Here is a 22,504-nt window from a genome sequence, read left to right on the forward strand (position 1 = left end):
AATATTTTAAAATCATATTTGAGTTATAGTAAAAAATATATATATGTATATATAACTTTTTGTAAATATACTTTCTTTTTCAAGCCCAGTTGTAAATCAGCCACAAATTGAATAGATAATTTTAACAGTAACATTTTCCTAGAATGAGTAAGGTTTGGATGGCATTTTCTTTAACTGCTTATACAGTTTCCATCATTATTCTGTTATTAATATCACAAATCACCATCCAGACTCATATATGGTTAAACTGTTCAGTTTATCCAGTTTTTCCTTAGTAAATATGAGAAAAATATATTGTTGCTGTTTATCTGTACAAATTTGACCCAAGTGTTACACAGTAGCTTTTAAAATGGTAGTATTTTTTTTTCATGTTGTAAATTTAAAATGACTTGATCAGTCCATTTAGTTCTATATATTCTGGAAAAACTTCAATTTTTATGTTTAATTTATGATGTTGGCAAGATTCTTTTGTATTTCCAGACATACTTACAAAAGTATTTGTAGACATGCTCATTTCCTCTTTGACTGTACATTTAACAAAGACTGCATTTTAAAAGATTATCCTTTTTTCCTCAACATTTACAATTAGCCTTTCCTGCCCTGCTTTTCATTGGAAATACTTTCTGTCCACAAAACCAAGAATAGGATGCCAATACAGTTCCCATATGGTGAACAAATTATTTACATAGTATTTCAAATGACTGACTTGAAAAAAATTCATACATATTTAGTGGCAAGAATGAGACACTTTGTTGATCATTAAATTGTATATCTTTAATAAGTTTATTTTATAAATTATATTCTTATATATAAATTTTGCCTTAGACCACTTCCTTGAGAAGAAAAATAAATTCTTTGTCATTTACTAAGGTGGGGTTTTTTCTTTTTTTGTTTTTTTATTTCATTTTTTGGTTTTTTATTTTATCCATTACTCTCAGTAGGTAACAGTCTTCTATGGATGCTTAAATTTGTGTTTTGCTACTACATAAAACTATAACTGAATGGAAAGGATTTCAAACATACTTATTAGTCCAGTGATTTGTCAGCATTACTCCATAGGCTGTCTGCCTCACTTTTACTACAGCAAAATAATTTTAGAACTGAATCCAATTTAATAATTCTTATCAGTACTTTTTGATCAAATACTAGTAAGAAGCATCATAAGTAAAATTTGTTTCTGACATATAGGAATAAACCTCATTATATCATAAATATTGATACTATCAGAAATCAGTATTTTCAGAACATGAATTCAGAACAAAGTACATACTTTACTTTGGATATTTGTTATGGCTTCATATTACCAATGTTCTTAGGAGTACAATATAATTCTAAATATTAAAAAAAATAGTTTACTAAATAATGGAACATTTTCTTTCCTTGCCTTGAGTTCTGAGTCTGGTTTTTTATTTTTTTCCCATAAATCAGTAATATCCAAACCTTTTCTAATACCTGAGCATTTTTCCTATACTTCCTTAGGTATTTGGGAGCTTCAACAGGAGAAATGCTGCTTTTTAGGCTAAGGTCTTTAGAAGGCAAATGAAACAGTTATGTAAAACATTTTCATTGCAAATATGTAAATTTTTAGAAAGTTGATAAGAAAGTCATAAATTGCTTTTTATATGTCCTAATAATTTTTTTGTTTCTTCTTCTTTTACTTTTTATTAAAGCATAAACTTAATGTGCCCACTTTAAAAAAAAAAAGGTGCAAAAAATATTTCAGTGCTTTCATCAAGAAACAGTTCACAAATTTAGTACATTTTTATCTTTCAAAAGTTCAAAGCTATGAATAAATTGAGGTAATTCAATTACTACTTAATAAAAAGTTTATATGAATTAGAACCTGATGTCATTAGGTAACATTTTTGTTTGGAGAAATTAGAATTTTGTAATAACAATTTACAATGATTTTCTTTCCTTTTTGTTAACTAAACTTCTTGACATCAGATACATAGTTATAAAATTATTTTTATATTTGCATTTCTTCAGAGTAAATAACTTGTCCGTCTTTTTAGCTATAGGATTTATAATTCTATTTTAAAATATACCTTTTGACAGATACGGAAGCCAGTGAGGTCCAAACATTGTGGTGTATGCAATCGATGTATAGCAAAATTTGATCATCATTGCCCATGGGTGGGTAATTGTGTAGGTAAGCATGATGGTGATTGTTTAAATATGTTGGCCATTTTAATTCAATGAAACTTTGAAGAAAAATATTAGAATAGGAATGACATAAGTTTCTTAGAGATGATCTACTCCAACCCCCTTCTTTATTATCAGATAAACTGAGCTGCTGGGTCCTGCACTTATCTGTTTCCCTTCCCTTCCTTCTTAGCTATGTACATACGCTTTTCCTGGTTATCCTACCTAAGGCCTCTTAGCTGTGAGAGAATTCATTAGATTGTGAGAGAAATCTGAAAGTCAGTGTTCCAATTTGGGAGAGAATTCAAACATTGCTATATCCTCATATAATGTCCAAATTCTCATTATTTTGCAAAGAATAAAGATACAGTGTTTATTAAAAGAATAATATTCTCAGAGAAGAAGGAAGAAAAGAGTAAAAGAAATAATTTTCTTACCTCTCCAGTATGTCAGATAGCCACAGTGAAGGAAGACTGATCAAGTAAAAGAATGTGACACAGCAGAGAGAAAGTAAATTAAAAAGAAAATTGATGGCAATATAGGTAACATGATATCCAAGAAAGGCACAGAAATGGAAAGAGAGGCTTTTGAAAAATTGACTTAAGAATTCCTTTTAAATAGTGTTAATTAGCTTATATCTCTCTCCTCATGCTGAAGAGTAAGAAAGAATCTTGTTTTTTTCTTTGCTTCATTAGGAATATTTGTAGTAGTTGTATTTTCATATGTGATCATGAAGATTTCTTGCTTTAAGAGCCTTAATTTATCTTTAATTCATTGTTTAAAAAAAAATTGTTATAGTATGACTATGCAATGTTTGCTCTGAACTATCTCCATTTTATATTATGTGTCAGGAAAACTTATCCATCTCTTGGTTGATGTTTGATTTTTTTCCTAAGATAGATATTAATTGCTTCTGTATTACTCCTTAGGAGCTGGCAACCATCGCTACTTCATGGGCTATTTGTTCTTCTTGCTTTTTATGATCTGCTGGATGATTTATGGTTGTATTTCTTGTGAGTATAAATACCATCTTACTTTCTTAAAAGTTAAATTTCCAAGTACTTGCTTAGGTACTATTAGATTGCATGTCCATATCATTAAATTATAGTTCATTACTAATGTTTGTGCACCATTATCTTTTGGAGGTTTCAGCATGATGCTATAAATAAAGTTTATATTATATATTTAATCATGAAATGAATATTGTTGATATTGCATAGTATAAAGCAACAAAAAGGTGATTAGTTATTATTTCTTTTTGAGTTATTAGAACTAATTTTTGAATGTAGTTGTGACTAAGCTTAGTCCCAGAGAATAGTTTAAAAAAATGCACATCCCCTGGGGCAGCTAGCCCTGCAGTCAGGAGCACCCGAGTTAAAATCTGGCCTCAAACACTTAATACTTCCTAGCTATGTGACTGGGCAAGCCACTTAACCCCAACTGCCTCAGCAAAAAAAAGAAGAAGAAGAAGAAGAAGAAAATATACCTCCCTCCATGGGAATGGACTATCATAAATAAATGCTATTAAATACAATTGATGGCTCCACTTGATTTTGCTGAACACCCCCACTCTCCAGCTTTATGAGTAATAATTTAATGGTTGGGGGCAGAATATATTTGGAAATAACAACCAAAGGTTGAATAAAAGAAAATAAAACAGGTATTCTTTGATGTGACAAAAAACAAAAAACTTCCACATAGATTTGATGTTTTTCATTATCTTTATTGGAAAAAAAAAAAAGTTTTGTCAAAACAGCAGGTAAACAAGATTTTATAAATCTTGAAATGTTTTCAAAAAAATGAGATATGGGTTTTTTTTTAAGGTATTTTAAAATTTATTAGGATAAAAGAAGAGTTTTTTTTGGTATCAGTTTTAATTCATCTGATAATATGGGTAAATGTCAGAAGAGTGGGTCATTGCCTTCTGAAAATCATTTGAAAGAGAATTAAATAAAGAATTTAGTTAGGATACTTCAGAATAATAGATATCAATGTTTGACAGCAGCTGGCATAGAAAGCTGTGTTTCTAAACAAGTAGGCATAATTGAGATACAATTGAGACACAGTCCCAATATATAGTTCAAGAAATTATAAAAGCTTTAATTAGAAGTGGCTACTATAATGAACAAGTTAAAATCTCTCCTCTCCTCTTTATAATAAGCTACCAGGCCCCTAGCCAAACCTGAAGCATCTTCTGGTTATAAAAAGAAAATAATTGCCAAAAAAAAAATTTTTTTTCCCCCCAAGGGACAAAGATTTTATTATGCTGCTAAGAGCATGCTAACCGCACAGGATTGTTTTGTTTTGTTTTTTTAAATTAAGGGAAGGGATTTTAGCAATTAACATGGGAGAAGAAAGTTCCCTAGAAATAACTAGGAAGACACCTTTAAGGGAAAGATGCCATGAGGAGAGATTATACCATTGACTGACAGGCTAACCCTAGCAGGGATTTAGCACACCAAAGAGTTAGCAAGGTAATTACCATGGACTAGATCTTTTTTAGGGGAAATATAACCTCAGGGTTTGACATCATAATTTGGCTTTTATGATAACTGGAGTTATGATGATTTGGTCAATACAAAGAATTCAGCTAAGAATTCAATCTGAGACTTCCACCTGAGTAGTAAAAAGTCCACTTGAACAAAAGGCCTAATCAAAATTTTTAAAAAGGTCTATTTATAACCCAGCAGTGCTCCTCCGTACTTGACTGAAGAAACAGTTAGACTTCCAGATTGTTTACAATAATTAAGACTCCTTTGTTGCACTCTTTTGGCATGTGGGACAGAAGATCTCTTTCTTCTGAAACTACTTGCTAAAATTGGGTGTTGAGTTATCCCTGACTTAGAGGTCCCACTCAAAGGGATGATGACTCTAGGACCTAGAAACTGGTCAATGCAGTGTCCAGTGGATGCCTTGTCTCAGGCCAGTGTTGACGATCATTTGAAGATTAGCTACAGACTAGAGGATGTCATAGGGTGACCAAGGGCACATGTGCTAAAGTACATTGGGTAGACAGAATGAGGGGCTGAGGGAGTTTCCATGGAAACATGAGTAAAAAGTTGTCTTTACTCCAAATATAATTAAATACTTAAAATGATCCAAGCCACACTGATATATCTAGTAACATTCAGATGACTAGGTCAGATACCCATTTACCTAGTTGTTAAAGATATAGAATAGACTTAAACATTTTGTTATGCCACAGTTTTAATTGCCCTACCTCAATTTCCCTGAATTGTTCTGCCTGGTTGTAATACCCCTCCCCACTAATCATTATGATCCATATAAGGAGAAAGACCTTCTGTCTTAGACATCATGACCCCAGATTTTCTCTACTTATCAGAATGTCCAGTGCCTCCCCCCACCCTGTCAGAACCAGATTGATAGTCCATTCCCTCTCTCAGTGCTCTGACTCTTCCCCTGTCTTGGTCTACCCCCTGGTAGCTTGGACCCACGTGCATATATACTTCAAGGGAAGCACACATTGGTGACTGGATGCTGGATTCTTGGAGACTCCCAAGACTCATTCAGCCCTGGGACCATTTGGTCCCAGTAAATCTCTCCCTTTCAAATATTAAAAACTCTCTAATCTCTATCTTGCCTCAGTTTCTCTGACATTACAATTTCAGATTGAAAACAGCAAAATCTTAAATGCTTGCATTGTACTCATCTCTTATGCTGATCACTTGCTCCAACTATAGAAATTTGATGTAAGAGAAAAAAGCAGGGACATGATTATTGGCTAGCTAAAAGCATCCTTAGCTCTGTTTGAATTCAGGTAAAATCCATAACCAATCAAGTTGACAACCAATAATATAGTAACAATTCTACTTCATACCCAAACTCAAGAATAATTAGGTGTGAAACCCAGGAAACTGAGCCAGAAGAATCCTACTTTAGGGAAGCTTAAGGTTGTCTTTTTAGCTTCATTTCAAATTTTGTATATAATATTTTTGCACACAATATTTGCACATGAAATATTATGTATGTACCTCCAATTGAAACTATCATTGCATGACAAAGAGGAGTAGTTTTAATACTTTTTTCATGACTATATCATACTATTTTTATTAGTAATAGACATACATTGTTTATGAAAAAGTTGGTTTTAAAAAACTTTTTTAAATTGTATCTTCAGAATTAGCAACTTCTGCTTCTCCTTTGGTTATAGATTGGGGTATTCATTGTGAGACAACTTACACAAAGGATGGATTTTGGACATATATTACTCAGATTGCCACATGTTCACCTTGGATGTTTTGGATGTTCCTGAACAGTATTTTTCACTTCATGTGGGTAGCTGTATTACTCATGTGCCAGATGTATCAGGTATGAGAAAGCCATTTGTTGTGTTTGAATGATATGCTGCTTGGAAATTGTTTATGATTATTTTAGTCATCTAATAATAATTCATCTTTATATACTTCTGGTTTATAAAACCTTTTTCTCACAACAGACTTGTGAGTGAGGAATGAATGAAACAAAATGCTTACCATTTTTGCAAAGTATTCCATTAGGATTAGGCCAAGTAGAAAAGCAAAGCCTGTCCTCAGAAATTCATATTTTGATGGAACAGGAAATTCATCTATTGCTGCCCCAGTGGTTATGGATAAGGAAACTGAACCTTAATGAGATTAAGTGACTGGCTAACACAGAAAACTGCTGAGTGTCCAAGTTTGAATTGTAACCCTTTATCATTCATCATCCATTTCATATTATGCTTGCTTCTATGCCATGTTTCTTAATAGACTCAAAATTCTTCCTGTTCCAGTCCTAAAACCCCATCCTGTAAGCCTCATTGTTATATTTTCTTCCTCTTTTAATTTTACTATTACTAGTAATAATAATTTTAAGGTTAATTAAAAAAAATTATTTAGAAAGAAACACATATTTGTACCTGATTCTTTTGGATCCATTTGAAGGAAAAAAACATGATGTTGGATTATTTGTATTTTTAATATTACTTAATTTTGTGCATTTTTTTATTCTCTAGTAATTAAGAATCACTTATATCTAAGTGTAATTTAAAATGGTTATGAAATCTGCATTATCCAAATGTAGGTTAACATCACATTCAATGGAACAGGAAATTTCATTGTTAAAATAACTAGATAGACAAACTTCTGTGAATGATTTTAACTTGAAAAGTTTATGTATATGTATAAATGCTTTATTTTCTTTTTTCTCCTTTGACTCAAAAAAATTCTTTCATTCCTTTGACTCAAAGAGTTTCTTAGAAAATTATTAACCTCTCTCCCACAATTTCTTCTCATCTTTTTAAGTTGGTTTTTATTTCTGAGAATTTGTTTTCTTACTGTTAAAGGCAAGAATTATATATTTTTTTTAATATTGTATAGTGCTATATAATAGATTTGGATGAATTGATGAACAAAAGAGCTTTTCACTTTTAACATTGTCCTGGGTGGTAATTATATAGATTCAGAATGAATTGCTTAAGTTTACTATCCTGTTGCTTGACTAACCAGATTTTTTTTTTTGAAGTAGGATTCTAATTGAGAGCGAAACCTTGCTGTTTGACTCCTATAGTTTTCAGGGTATTTGTAGCAAAAGCACAGTCAATAGAGATTTAAAAGAAACTCAGTGGGCATATAGAATTCTAGATTAAGAGGTTGAGATTCCTAAGTAGTCATTTAGTCTAGTCCCCCTCATTCTACCTGTGAAGTCAGAGAAGTAAAATAACTTGCCCAAGATCACATAGGTAAGAAGTAGGAGAGAAAGGATTGGAATCCAGCTCCTATGACTCCAAGGCCAGGACTCCTGCTCCCCTATTTCATTTTCATCCAATCTGAATGACTCTTTTAATCCAAATCAACCATCATGATATAAGGAAAGTAGATTTAGAGCTAAAAGAGATCTTATGAAATGGAGGCAAATTGAATCAAAAGCAAAATTAAAATAATAATAAGTAATAAATTTAAATACCATATATACTCAAGTATAAGCCGACCCGAATATAAGCTGAGGCCCCTAATTTTAACCCAAAAATCTGGGAAAACTTATTATATCAGTAGGTTTAGGTAGCACACCAGTGCCCGCAGAGGAGGAGAACGGGTGCCGGTATACGTATGTAGAGCGGTTGCCAGCATTAGTATACAGTTGGGTTACTGACTGTGATACTACAGGAACAGCCGCATCACCGTAGCAACTGCCGGTCCTGTAGTATCACAGTCGGCACTTGCGCTGTATACTACACAGCAGGGGGGCATTCAAAGGGATATTTACACATATTTTATCTAATGACTCGAGTATAAGCCGAGGAGGGGATTTTCTGCCCAAAAATTGGGCAGAAAAACTCTGCTTATACTCAATTATATATGGTAGTTCTTTTTTCCTTTAGTCTTTATTATCTTAGATATTAATCTTGTAAAGTATTTATTTAATTGGTCTCCTTTCCTTACTCAATTATTTCTCCTCTCTAATCTTTCCTCTACTTAGCTGCTAAAATGATATTCTTAAAGCACAAATTTGACCTCATCACTTCTATACTTAGGCCATTTGATATGAGTTCTCTCTTTTCCCATCTCAAAATACCACATCATTCTCCCAGCTCATTCCCTCCTCCTCAATTTCTAATAAAGAAGTCATTTTTCTCCTTGCAAAGACCACCCTCTCTAAAGTGTTCACCTGATCTTCTCCTCTTGTAACTTTTTCAGTAGATTGGAATCTAAATCATCTCTCCACATGTCTCTAAATCTTCAACCTGTCTTAGGATTTTTTCCTTACTTCCTTCAGATATGTTTAGGTCTTCTTATCCTTTAAGAAGCAAAAGGAAAAAATTCATCATTGGACTTTTCTTTCTCTTCATGCTGTTATTCTAAGTCCTCCTTTTTTCAGCCAAGTTTCTTCAGAGAACTGTCTCCACTCATTGCTTTCACTTCTTTTTCTTTCATTCCTCAAACTTTTGAAGTCTGACTTCTAAATTTAAAACTGCTTTTTCTAGTTACCAATAATATACTTACTGGATCTGAGAGTGTTTTTTCAATCCTCATCCTTTTCAATTTATCTAGAAAATGTTATTCTTCACATTCTTCTGAGTTTTTTGTGTTTCCTGATTCTTCCCTTGCCTATCTGGTCACTCCTTCTCAATCTCATTTGCTGGCTTGTCACTATTATTATTCTGCCTAACAGTAGATCCATACCAAGATGGAATACAAGATTGTGTTCCATGCTCTTTTTTCCCTCTCTTCTCTCTCGATAACTTCATCTCTTTGTGTATGACTTAAAGATTTCCATATTTATCCCCTATCTCCTTCCTGATTTCAGTGTCACTATTTGCCCATTGGACATTTCAAATTGGACACGATATAGATATCTCAAACAAACATTACTCCAATCTAAAGGCACCCTCATCATTCTTCCACTCTCCAAGATTTGTAATCTTGGTATTATCTTGCAGTTCCCATTCTCTCTCATCCCATGAGCAGTCATTTGCTAAATCTTGCCATTTGTCCTTCCATCACATCTCTCACATTTGATCCCTTTCTCTGTTCATACATCCCTCACTTCTTGTGTAAATTATTGCATCAATCTCTAGGTTGCACTCCTTACTTCAAAAGTCTCTTTATTTCATCCTACATACTGGTTTTCCTCAAGCACAGGATGACTATGCTACTCACCAACTCAGCCGTTCCCAATGATTTCATTTAGCCTCTAGGATTAAATGTATATTCTGTTTAGCTTTTTAAACCCATCAAAACCTTGTTCTAATGTTGATTAATAGCTGTTTAACTGCTATCTCTAACAAGAAACCTATTCCATTTCCCCCCTAATTACTTCTGTACTTTCCCCCTAACATTATTATATTTTATCTAAATTTTTTTGAGGTCAAAGTTTAGCTTTTGTATATCTGCATCTAATCCAGTGCCTCCCCTGTAATATAAGAGGACATAATATAATATAAGCAGTTAAGAAATGCTTTTTCATTGATCAAAAAATTATTTACATGTTCAGATGTATTAATAGTTTACTTTTTCTTTTTCACAGATATCATGTTTAGGTATTACTACAAATGAAAGGATGAATGCCAGAAGATATAAGCACTTTAAAGTTACAACAACATCTATTGAAAGTCCTTTTAAGTAAGCAAATATTAGTCTGTTTTTTGTTTTCCTTTACTTTTCTAGATAATTGTAAGATTTTTTTTGACCATTTCACAGATTTCTTATAGATAATCTAAGTAATTTAGCATTTAGAAATTTATGACTGAAGCTAAGTTATAATATTGGAAATTTGTTTTTCCATGAGAATATTTTTTTTGCACATTTATTTTAATTTTAAAATTTCTTGCAGAAATACCAGTAGTATTCTTTTAGAATTATTTGCCTTTAATTTAATAGTACCTGATGGCAGAAGGAAAATCAAATTTGATAATCCTGTCAATAATATATTTGGGTGTCTGAATAAAAATGAATAACTTCCATTATGTCCCTGAATGTTAGCTCGGGCAATTTGAATTCAGGTCTGCTCTTTACATTCCCATATGCATCTTCCTTTAAAATAAAACTAAAAGCTAGCAGACAGACCTTGGGAAGAAAAATTGAGAAAGGATAAGATTTCTTTTCTGAGAATGATTTTGGAAATAAATCAACTTCTTGCAGAGTTGTAATTGAGTTCTTGAACTTCTATGTTCATATAATTTTAAACTATTTATTTATTTTCATTGTTATTCTTTTAATTACCTGCCAGGTGCATGTTTCTGTATATTTTCTTACACATTTTCTTAGAGGTGTTTTTTTTTTTTTTTTTTTGGTGAGGCACTTGTGAGTTAAATGACTTGCCCAGGATCACACAGCTAGGAAGCATTAAGTATCTGAGATCAGATTTGAACTTAGGTCCCCCTGAAGGAAATGGTAAACTACTTTAGTAGCTTTGGCCAAGAAAATGGGATCATGAAGAATTGAAACAACTAAAACACAACTGAAATGACTGAACAACAAAAAACATTTAACAGCATATCAACAAATTACCCAGTTTGATCTAGTTTAGCGATTGCTTTTTGATAGACTAGATCTTCCAAGAAAGAAAGAAAAAGAAAAACAGGGACTTAACATTACATAATTGTTGGTGTTTTTATATTATCTCACTTGAGTTTTACTAAGTTTGTGGGATAACTGGTAAGAATATAGTTCTGGGGGCAGCTAGGTGGCGCAACGCCATGAAGTCAGGAGGATGTGAGTTCAAATATGGCCTCAGACACTTCACACTTCCTAGCTGTGTCTCCCTGGGCAAATCACTTAACCCCAATTGCCTCAGCAAAAAAAAAAAAAAAAAAAAAATGTAGTTCTGTTTTTACAGTTAAGAAAATTGAAACTTAGTTTAAATAATTTGTTCAGTGTCACCCATGCAGAAAAGGGCTCCAACCTAGGATTCCAACCTAAATCCAAGAGCCCTTTCCATTATACCCTATTGCCTCCCTCCCAGAATGACATGTAGCTAAATGCCTTCTATTTTGAGAGCAACTAAAAGACCTGCCTGAATTTTTTTTTTAACCTAGAGTTCTCTTTCATCAATATATTTATTGTTGAATAGTTACCATCACTAGCTGTTGAGAGTAAGGAAATTTATTTTTAAGAGCTATAACACAATATACATTTTTAAAAATTAATAGCTTTAATTTATATATAACCTTCAATCCCAGATTTACTTCTTCCCTTCCCCAAAGAACCAAAAATAAGGGGAAATAAGAGAGTAGTTCAAGAAAACTGATCAACACATCATCCAAATCTGTTACATATCCATGTTACATATCCCCACTCCCCCAAGTTTTCCTTCCATTTTCTCTTCTTTGGGCCCATTCTTAGTCATTGTAATTATCTGTCTTAAAGGTTGCAAAAGATGCTTTTGGGATCCTGAAGTGAAATATTACCCTAATGGACATTTTGTGCTTTTGCTTCCTAGCCATGGATGTCTAAGAAACATTATAGACTTCTTTGAATTCCGATGCTGTGGCCTCTTTCGTCCTGTCATTGTGGACTGGACTAGACAGTATACGATAGAATATGACCAAATTTCAGGATCTGGCTACCAGCTCGTGTAGCACCCCCTTTATCCTGTGATCGAGTATTCTCTGAATGACGCCTGGAAATTGTGTCTGTTTTTCTCTCACTCGAATCCACACCCTTTGAACAATAGCATGCTCTGTGTAGGGCTAACCCTGAATCTTACAGCACTTTCTCTTCATCAGCTTTATTGATAAAAGCCAGTGTGGACAGAACACACTGCCACTTCTGAAAAAGGAGAAAGACCATCAACAGACCAGGACTTGTCTTATATGTGGGATTTTACCGTGTCCTCACCTTTTAGATTTTCTTTCTTGTTTTACTCCACACAAGAAGCAACATTTAATTAAAAAGTTGGTGGATGCTAGACAGATGAAAAATACTCCATTCAAGTGAAGTTAAGATTTATAGTAAAATACTGTATTTGATGATGAAAGTTGATGTTAATAACATTGCATTTTGTTTTAGTGCTGGGTCTTAATTCACTTGAGTATTTTGTGCATTGAAAAATGTACATTTGAAGACTGTGATGAAAATCATGTCATTTTATTTGGGATCCACTGTAAGACTGCTATTGAAGAATGAAAGACACAGGAAAATAATGTTCACAAGAATGCTGCATACAATTTATTCCTATCAGCTGATATAGAGCTGATGTATTTACAGTACAGTGAAATAATTGTAAACACTTTTTTTCTGAGGTTGTGTGGTTTGATAATACTTTGCATGAGTACAGTAAATTAGTTTCCTTTGTTTAAGCTTAAAAGCCCCTACACAGTGCATGATACGCCTTTGAATTTGTATGTTAGAAGATATGCTCCAATGAACAATAAATTGGAATTTAATTTGGTATTTTGAATATCATAGAAAGTTTTCAAAATTATGTTATTTGAACACTGGAAATAGTCCAAATACAAAAATACATCAACTCCCCCCCCCCCCCCCCAAAAAAAAAAAAAAAAAAAAGGTGACACTTTCAAGAAAAACCATCAAAGTAGAATCAAAGAAGTGGAAAAGCTCAGTTACCTAAATAAATGGCTTTCTTTCCTTAGTTCCATGTTGCAATATTAATTATAGACATAATAATGAAATTTAGAAGAAAAAAAAAGAGAGAGAGAGAGATAATGCCTGCAGACAGTATATGTGAATAACAGAAAAACTAGTGGTTCATTCTGATTACAATGGCTTGTCAGCAAGTGGAATTTAGCCCCTAAATATAGTAAATGTTCACAAATTGTTTTCTGAAATTTTTTAAGCTATCTGAAAGAATTTCAGAAAGGCTTTTTACTGCTTGATATGATGCACTGATCATTTTTGGTTACAGCATTTCATTATACCTATGGTGAAATTTAATTCACTGCTTTCTTAACTATTGTTTACAGAGTGAGACTTGGTTGAGTCCTCTTAAGTGCTGTAGCAAACTAGTGGTTCGAGAAACCTGTGAGAAGAAACAAGGGAGGGGTGGGAGGGAAGGGAAGCTGATAACAGATCCTAGACCAGTGTAAAGAATGTGTATCTGTATATAAATAATTTATCAAATAGTTTTCTCTTTGAGTGTGTGTGGTAGTATATTTAAAATTGCTCATTTCATTTTATCCAACCAAAAAGAATAGGAAAATATCTAATGAGCTTCTAGTGATGTTCAGTATTGCTGTGAATAGGCATTATACCCTGCAAGTTCACTGCATGTCTTTTGCTTGGTAAAATTAGCATTTCCTGTAATATGGAAATTACAGGTATTAAAGCAATCTAGAGGTATTCCCGCCCCTTGCCTTAGTAAGAGGAGCAGTGAAATTGTAAATAGTTAATGTTCAGTATTTCCAAGTATGATTTTTTTCCCTAGCTGTTTCTTTTATCAAAAGACACACAGCAAAAATGCAATCTTAAAACCTGAACATTTTAATACTGGAAAATTGACATCTATATTTTATTTTTAGAAAAGGGTGGCAATGGAGCAGTATCATTTTGTCATAGAAGGAAGGTCAAACAACTGATAAATTTTAAAAATGTCTCTGCTGTTTTTAATTATTCATTGGGGGAAAACCTCAGATAATTTTTTTAATTCAAAAGTTATTTATAAAGTGCTAGAATTTATTATTTTAACTTTTTATATTTTGAGTCAATTCACATAAAGACTCAGTTGCAATTTTTACATTTTTATCAATGGTTGAGAAACAATGTATAAATGTAAGTGGTTTGACCAAATTTGAATGAATATTGTTATCATGATCTTTCTCTGTGGTGCAATATTCTTTCTATATGTTAAAAAAAAAATAAAAAGACTAGATGAGTTCATCTTTCAAAATAACAGAAATGCCCGTGGAATTCACAGGTACCTAGAAATATGTTCTGGATTTAGGGCAAATGCTGACATTTATCTTTCATCTCACAGTACAGTGAGATCTCTAATCCTGAAATGGTTAGAAGGCCAAGGGCGAACTATGCAGCAGTGTACCGTCTATATAATTATTTTAAGGGCCTTTTTTGTAGGGAACCCACTTACCCATTTCAAAAAATTTTGTGTGAAGTTGACCCAGACCAAGAACAGTTCATATCAGCTGCATTGGACACATGTTAAGTAAGTAGGAATTTAGTCAGTCTCAGCCCTGAATGTATGTCATTTCTTTGAAAGTTTTTATGTTCTTGTTCCCACCCAAATTAATTTGAAATACTAATGTGCACAATACTGCATCACTACATCTTAGCTATGGATATTTTGGTTTTATATTTTGTTTATTTATAATTGTGCCAAGTATTATTTTTACTACTGTCAGGATCTTGTTGTGTTACATTGTGGAACAAAAACCCTGTAAAATGTTTAATAAATTAGCTCTCCTTACATAAATTAAATGTGAGATTTTTGTAAATTATTAATCAAAATAAATATTGACTATTAAATATGCCTTTGTCTTGTATTCTTCCCCATCCCCAATTTAATATGGTTTCTTTGGCCAGGCAAAATGAAGAGTGGATCTAAAAGGACAAACATGTGCGATTCTCATGTTCATATATTTATGTAACCGAGAATAAATTTGTATGTGAGGAATTCTGAATCATCCATAATCCCTGACTTTTCCAACTTAAGTCTCAGTAATTCAGCTCAGGTTTAATATGTAGTTTTTTTCCAGATGTGATTAAAAGCTTATTTTCTATTTCTTGGAAAAGTATATATTCTTTCCCTACCTACTCCCTCCACAGAAAGTATCTTGAGTCAGTGGGAACATGCTAGAAATCGTGAAAGTGAAAGTACTATCTTAGGTTTGGCAATTGTCATCCTGTAAAGTTACCCATACATATAACCTGTCAATAAAAGGCTATTAAAATTTAAAAAAAAAAAAAGTACTATCTTAAGCCTTATGTGGTAAATAGCTAATCAGAGTTGTTAATGAAGGCAGAAACAGCTACATTGTTAAGTGCCTTCTATGTATCGGGCTCCAAGAATACAAACGAGATAAAAGACAGTTCCCCACCCCCAAAGAATTTTGTATGGTATCATACAAAAAAGTTACATACAAGATAAATAGGGACTAACATGGAAGATAATTAAGAATTAAGAGGGTTTGAGAGAGAATTTGTAGAAGGTACAATTTCAATTTTAGTTGAGAGCTAAAAGAAGCTGGTTAAGATCAATATTTGGAGCAGGGAAAAAACCATTCAAGCATGGGGGATACCCAGAGCCAAGAAATGTTTTGTTCATGGACCAGCAAGAAGGCTCAGATCCTAGATCTGAGCATGCAAGGTTTAAGAAGTGTAAGAAGATGAAAAGGAGAGACTAGGTTTTGAAGGACTTTGAATGTCAAAAGTATTTTTTATTTGCTGTTATGGGCAATCAAGAGCCACTGTAGCAGATAGGATCAGACCTATATTTGAGGAAAATCACTTTGGTAACTTAATGGAGCATATATTGGAGCAGGGAGAGATCTGAGGCATGATCTGTTAAAGCAGCAGATAGAAGTGGTTCAGCTTCCCAAGCTTGCTCCTGAGTTGTCTTTCAGAGGGTCAGCAAACCCTCACTTGCATTTTTTATTGCTAATAATATTGCTGAATGAAACTAAAGGAAATGACTAGGTCCACAATAAATTTCTATCAAGACAATCCTCCCACAGAGGTTATCTTTTCTATCTTGTCTCCCTTTATCAGCTGAAAACTTTGCTTGCCTTAAAATATATACATATACATACATTATATATAGATATATTCTAACCCTCCTGACCATATTTTTTCCTCTAAACTCTGTGAAGATAAAAATAAGACCAATCTTATATATGCCCTTAATTCTCCTTTTTTCTTGGATTGTTCCCAATATTTAGTCTCATCCTATCTCCATTGCCTTAAAATGCCCATCTTCTTATCTTTAACTGTCACAAAATCCTGTCAACCTCACTAGCTATCCTTTCTAAAATTCCTCTAAGAGAAAAAAAAAATCAGTGCTTACATTTCACCTCCTTTCATTCTCTGCTGAAATCTATCTTCTATCCTCAGAATCAAAATATTCAACTGAAATTGATCTTTCCAAACTTATTGATGTCTTAACTACCAAATCTAGTGACCTTTTCTCAGTCCTCTTATCTTCTTTGCATTTCACATTATTGATCTCAGCCTTGATACATTCTCAGGATCTTCATTGACTCTGTCCTCTTGGTTCTCCTCCTTTCGGTATTTTGCTGGGTTTTCATCCATGCACACCTAATAAATTTGGGTGTACCTGAAGACAGCATTGACCCTCTTCTCTTTCTCTTCCTCTTGGCAATCTCAAGCTATCACATATTCGCAGAGGACTGCCAGATTTATAAATCCAAACCTCTTTCAAGATTCCAAGTCTCACATTACCAATTTACTATTAGACACATTGATGTCATATCATGATTCAAATCTGTCTAAAACAGAATTACCTTTCCCCCAAATCCCATGCCTCTTCTAAACTTTGGATATCACTATCCTTACTCCTTTCTTTTTACAAACACATCAGTCTCTTCTGTGAAACTTAGGGTCTCACCCTTCTGTCCCACTTGCATTCATAAGATGGTCTCCTGTCCTTGAACTGTTTTCCATTCTACCACCTGCCTCTTAGAATCTCCATCTTCCTTCAGGAAGCAGCTTAACTGCTACTTTCTGCAATTCTTTTCTCGTTTTCTCTGTTGCTTCTGCTTTCCCTTTGGGGGTCACTTTGAATATTCTACATGTTATATAAACTTATATGCATACCTATTGCTTCTCCTTTCCAAATATCCATGGGACTCTTAAAATTGAAGAACCCCTAGACTAAAATGGTTTCCAAATTTCCTTTCTAGTTTTAAATTCTGTGATCTGCTGAATCATAAAAGTCATGCCTATTGGACTCATTTTAATAATAGGGAAGTATGGGGAGAGGAGAGTTGCTGTTTCCCCCCTCCCTGCCAGAATTAAAAAGGTTTTGGAAAAAATACAACCGAAGATGAGAAGCAATAAGAAACTTTATTCAAAGAGCAAAGATTCTTATTTTAAAAAAAGCTAATCAAATGCTATGTAGTTAAAATCAGAGTAAATATGTTCTAAAACAGACTAAATGCAATGCTTGCTTTCTACAAATTAGTGTCTCCAAATACATAGTAACAAACAGTATACATATGCTGGTATAATTTTCACAGTAGTTTACTATTAAGAGATTCTCTGTGCCTTGATAGCTGTCTCAGTGCATAGCGCTATATTTCTCACGGTCTTAGCTTTTACTGTGCATGGACGAGTGCTCCTGCCCCTTGGCCATAACCAAAGCCCTTTGGTCCAAAGTTCTTTGCATAGCAACCTATGAGAGATATGATAACTAAGAATAAATTCATGAAATTTTGTTAGGATTTTTAAAAGTTGTTTAACCTCCCCACTCCATGACTCACATCAATTTGCACAAGAATTCCAAGATATTTATGCTTTATATGCCTAATCTATCCAAGACAATGAAATATGTCCCAAACAAGTTAATACCAGGAATTTCATTCCTGGCATTAGGGGGTATAACAGGTAAAATGAAAATTAACACACACACACTCCCCTAGTATATACACATATACACATTGTATATGTATACATACACCTACAGATATATATGGATATACAAATATATAACATTTACATAAATATAAATTATATAATATAATTACATGTTTAATTATAGCATAATACATAATTATACATATATAATATGTAATCACACACACATATATGTTAAAATAGGAAGAAGCACCTATCTGGATAAAGACTAGATTATCTACCACAAGATATATCTTGAGTATCTGTTTTCATGAGACTGATTTTGTAACCTACTCCACATTCCCAAAATATCACTCTTAAACATTTTATGAATTATCATGTCTGGAAGTACCCTGAGGCCAGGTTCATTTTCCCTACTGCATTCTAGCAGGCAAACAAGCATCATATCTCCATTTTTCAGTTACAGGGAGAACCTGTGTGGAGCATTTATCTAACTAGTAATAGTAATGAATCAGTTAATAAACAAATCATTGAGAAGTGTTCAATCTTTTTACCTTTGCAATAGATTTCCCCTTCTTTTTCTGTCAGAGTTGTTGACTCAAGGCTCTTCCCACACTTGGCACATCGGAAACAATTTTTGTGCCAAGGCTTAGAAAAGAAGAAAAAGTTAATTACCCATGTGAGAAGCTTGCAGCATGGATATAGCCATGCATTCTGTGGAAGATGACTTTGGGGTCAGACACCAACTCTGACACTACTATGAGTTGTGGCAAGTCATGTAACCTCAAGTCAGTTTCTATATCCATAAAATGGGCATATTTGAACTACTTATTTCATAGATGGTTGTTGAGAATCAAATGAAAATGTAAGAATTTTGAATACATATGTAAATATGACTATAAGAACTGCATCTGCAGTGTGAAAAGGGCTAAAAATGAAGCAAACTGCTACTTTCCTTTCTCTCTGCTCCCAGTCTCTGAAGGAGAGATTCTTTGCCAAGGCCAACCTCTTGGGGTTGACCATTGTAGGCCCTTCTCTATCATATGGGAGCCTGGCTATTTGCTCATTCCTACTCTCTTACCTAAAATTTCTCCCTATGTTTGACTTTATTATCTCCTCAAGCTCCCACCATAACTTTCTCTTCTTTCACTGCCAAACTCCCGTTTTGTTTTATCAGTTATCAACCCTTTCAAATTCAACTAGTACTTTGCTATGATTACTTACCTATTCTCTTTGCTACTAACTCAAATTGCTTCTTCTCAGTATTTCTCCTCTCTATAATATCTGACTTTATCAACCATCCTTATGGGTATAGGAGGAAGGGACCTAGACCACAATGTCAGCTGAATAAAATCTATGTTCTTTGTCTCAGAATAATAAAGATAAAATGCATGGGATTACGAGGAAAACCAATTATAGTGAAATGTAGTTATCAAAATTTAAAAAGCAAACTATTGACCCCATATTAAGAACCCCAAGATATTCTCCACTCCCTTGGTTTCCATGACATTATTCTCACCCCATTATCTTCTCATCTTTCTGATTACAATTGAAGTTTTCTTAGTTCAATTTTAATTGGTTCATCAACTTGTCATCCCCAAAATTGGATATCCTCCAACGCTCAGTTCTGGGCTCTATCTATCCTCTTGTCTCCTTACAATATCTCTTAGTGATCTCACTGTTTCAATGAATCTAATAATCATCTCTCTACATAAGTACTCCATAATCAATTACCTATCCCCAATATGTTTCCTGAATTCCAATAGGCAGCTTTAGAGTGTGGGTTTTGGGATTAAAAAGACTTGATTCTTGTCCATCTTAGATATTTTCTAGCAATGTGACTAAGTTACTAAGTAACTTAACCTTTCTTAGCTCAGTTTTTTCATCTGTAAAATAGGAAAGATAGCATTGATTGCACAAGGTTGTTATGAAGTTCATAATATGTAAAACACTTTTTAAACTTTAAAGTGCTATATATGCCAGTTATAATAATACACTTTAATAATTTTATAAATACATTTATTATTGTGATGATGATTTTGATGATGTCATCTCCAAACGCCTGGAGGAAATTTCTTCCTTTTTTTTCCCCCTTTATCTCTAGGCAATCAAGGCTCAGTGACTTATTCAGGATTACTCAGCTAGTAGGTGTCTGAGGTCAACATAGAAGAAGTTTCTACAAAATATCCTACTAGCATTTTAAGTCAACATGTTTAAAAAGTAGGTGAATTTGGCAAATATAGGAAAGTATCTTACCTTTCCTGCTCCTATTACTTTCTCTGCAGCATACACCGAATCCCCACATCTGGAACACTTCTCAGTTCCTCCAAATTTCTGAGCAAATTTGGAAGTATTCGGATTTGTTGTGGGCCTGTGAGGTTGCACACTTATAGGAGATGAGGATAGAAGAAAATCAGGTCATATTTCCTAAAAGGCACCAGAAGAACTATGCAAAGAATGTGATTAGTGTCACTACTCTTTGACTTAAATATTTCACTGCTCAAAGATACCTCAAGGAAGTCAATGACAAAAGAACTTTGTATACTCCATAATATTTATAGCAACATTCTTTTTTTTTTTTTTGGGGGGGGGACAAAAAACTGAAATAATGGAATAGAATGGAATATTACTATGCTATAAGACACACTGTATGAAGCATCTAGGTGGCACAATGGATAGAGCACCAGCCCTGAAGTCAGGAAGACCTGAGTTCAAATCTAGTCTCAGACATTTAATATGTCCAGGTGAACCTGGACAAGTCACTTAACCCCAACTGCTTCAGCAGCAAAAAAAAAAAAGACAATGTATGATCAAGACAGAAAAACATGGAAAGAGAAACTTGCAGAAAGACCCAAACTTTTGAAAAGTGAAGCAATGAGAACTAGGAAAATATTTATAATCATTACAACAAGGTAAATGAAAATCTAACAATAACAAAGCAATAAAAACCAAATACTGTGAAGTAATAATGGTCAAGTTTGCTCATAGAGAAGAGATGAGTAGGCACTCCCTTGCATTTGCTTTTTTTTTTATTGTTACAAAAATAGGGGCCGTGAGTTTGGAACTCTGCCTATAATGCCAGATAGTTTGACGTGTTAATTTTGCTGAACTAAAGATTTTTTTTTTTGTTTTAATTTATTCTCTGTAAAGGATAGGTCTCTAGGAGGACACGTTTCAAAGTAAATGTTGATGTAAGAACAAAAGATATGAAAAAAATTGTACTTAAAAATCTGCTAAAAATTTAATGTGTGGAAAATAAGTATTCAGTTATGGGTTATGTTGTTTGGTTGTGTCTTGCACCTGACTCATGACCGGACTTGGGGTTTTCCTGGTAAAGATACTGAAGTGGTTTGCTGTTTACTTCACCAGTTCATTTGACAGATGAGGAACTGAGGCAAACAGGGTTAAGTGACTAGCCCAGGGTCACACAGCAAGTGTCTGAGGCCAAATTTGAACTTGGGTCTTCCTGACTCCATGACACTATCCACTGTGCCATAGTAATGGCATAATATTATGAGCTTCAAGTTCACAGACTTGAACTACTCAGAGAGCAAGTTTTATTGGACAGTCTATAAATTGATATAAAATGAATAGGAAATCTGGGAAACATTTTATAAATATACTAGAAAGTCATAAACCACACTTTACCCTTTCCCCCCTACTTAATTTATTACTTGTTTTTTAAACATTCCTTTCTTTTTAAATTTTGAGGTCCAGATTTTCTCCCTCCCTACCACTCTCCCCCACCTACTGAGGAGGAAACAATATATCAATTATATATGTGGAATCATGCAAAACATTTCTATATTAGTCACTTTGCCAAAATGCCAAAAAAATAAAAAATTATAAAAAGAAAATTATAGCAAGAAAATTATACTTCAATTTGCACTGAGTTTATTAGTTTTTTTTTTTTTCTTGAGGTGGATAGCATTTTTTTATCATGTGTCCTTGGAATTGTCTTGGATATTCATCATCTGATATTCATCAGAGTAGCCAAGTCTTTCAAATTGTGCCTACTCTTTGACCCACTAATATTACTATAAAGTACACATCTCCAAAGTCAAAGCCAGAAGGAAAAAAGATCCTACATCTACAAAAATATTTATAACAAGTAGAAGTGAAAGACTATAAAGATGAAATGTCACAAACATTATCAGATGTCTAATATTTTGTTTTGTTTTGCTTAATAAAAATTCTGCATACTGAGGGTTTTATCGCCATATGATTAGGGGCAACTAAAGATGGTGAAGTGGTTAGCATGCTTGGCCTAGAACCTTCTTGAATTCAAATCCAGCTTCAGATACCTATTAGCTGTATGACTCTGGGAAAATATACTCTTGTCTACCTCAGTTTCCTCATCTGCAAAATGAGCTGAA

At 33.5% G+C, this 22,504-nt stretch overlaps 2 protein-coding genes across 3 annotated transcripts in view; one reads left to right on the top strand and one right to left on the bottom strand.

The window, feature by feature from the left end:
- Positions 1 to 15,062, top strand: part of ZDHHC17 (zinc finger DHHC-type palmitoyltransferase 17) — a 99,016-nt gene extending 83,954 nt beyond the window's left edge. Inside the window, exons 13-17 of one of the 2 annotated variants that reach the window (XM_052001390.1) lie at positions 2,059 to 2,152; positions 3,075 to 3,158; positions 6,317 to 6,474; positions 10,150 to 10,244; positions 12,064 to 15,062. In XM_052001390.1, coding sequence (XP_051857350.1) covers positions 2,059 to 2,152; positions 3,075 to 3,158; positions 6,317 to 6,474; positions 10,150 to 10,244; positions 12,064 to 12,202 — 570 coding nt within the window. In that variant the 3' untranslated portion in view covers positions 12,203 to 15,062. The remainder of the gene's footprint in view (positions 1 to 2,058; positions 2,153 to 3,074; positions 3,159 to 6,316; positions 6,475 to 10,149; positions 10,245 to 12,063) is intronic. The other variant, XM_052001391.1, reaches the window with a different exon arrangement.
- Positions 15,063 to 17,599: 2,537 nt separating this feature from the next.
- CSRP2 (cysteine and glycine rich protein 2) overlaps positions 17,600 to 22,504 on the bottom strand; it is a 32,142-nt gene continuing 27,237 nt past the window's right edge. The window contains exons 4-6 of the mRNA XM_052001392.1: positions 20,385 to 20,514; positions 18,683 to 18,776; positions 17,600 to 17,946 (exon numbers count right to left, since the gene is read on the bottom strand). Of these exons, the coding sequence (XP_051857352.1) occupies positions 17,870 to 17,946; positions 18,683 to 18,776; positions 20,385 to 20,514 (301 nt within the window). The 3' untranslated portion in view covers positions 17,600 to 17,869. The remainder of the gene's footprint in view (positions 17,947 to 18,682; positions 18,777 to 20,384; positions 20,515 to 22,504) is intronic.

Source organism: Antechinus flavipes, chromosome 5, assembly GCF_016432865.1.
Source record: "Antechinus flavipes isolate AdamAnt ecotype Samford, QLD, Australia chromosome 5, AdamAnt_v2, whole genome shotgun sequence".
Classification (NCBI taxonomy): Eukaryota; Metazoa; Chordata; class Mammalia; order Dasyuromorphia; family Dasyuridae; genus Antechinus; species Antechinus flavipes.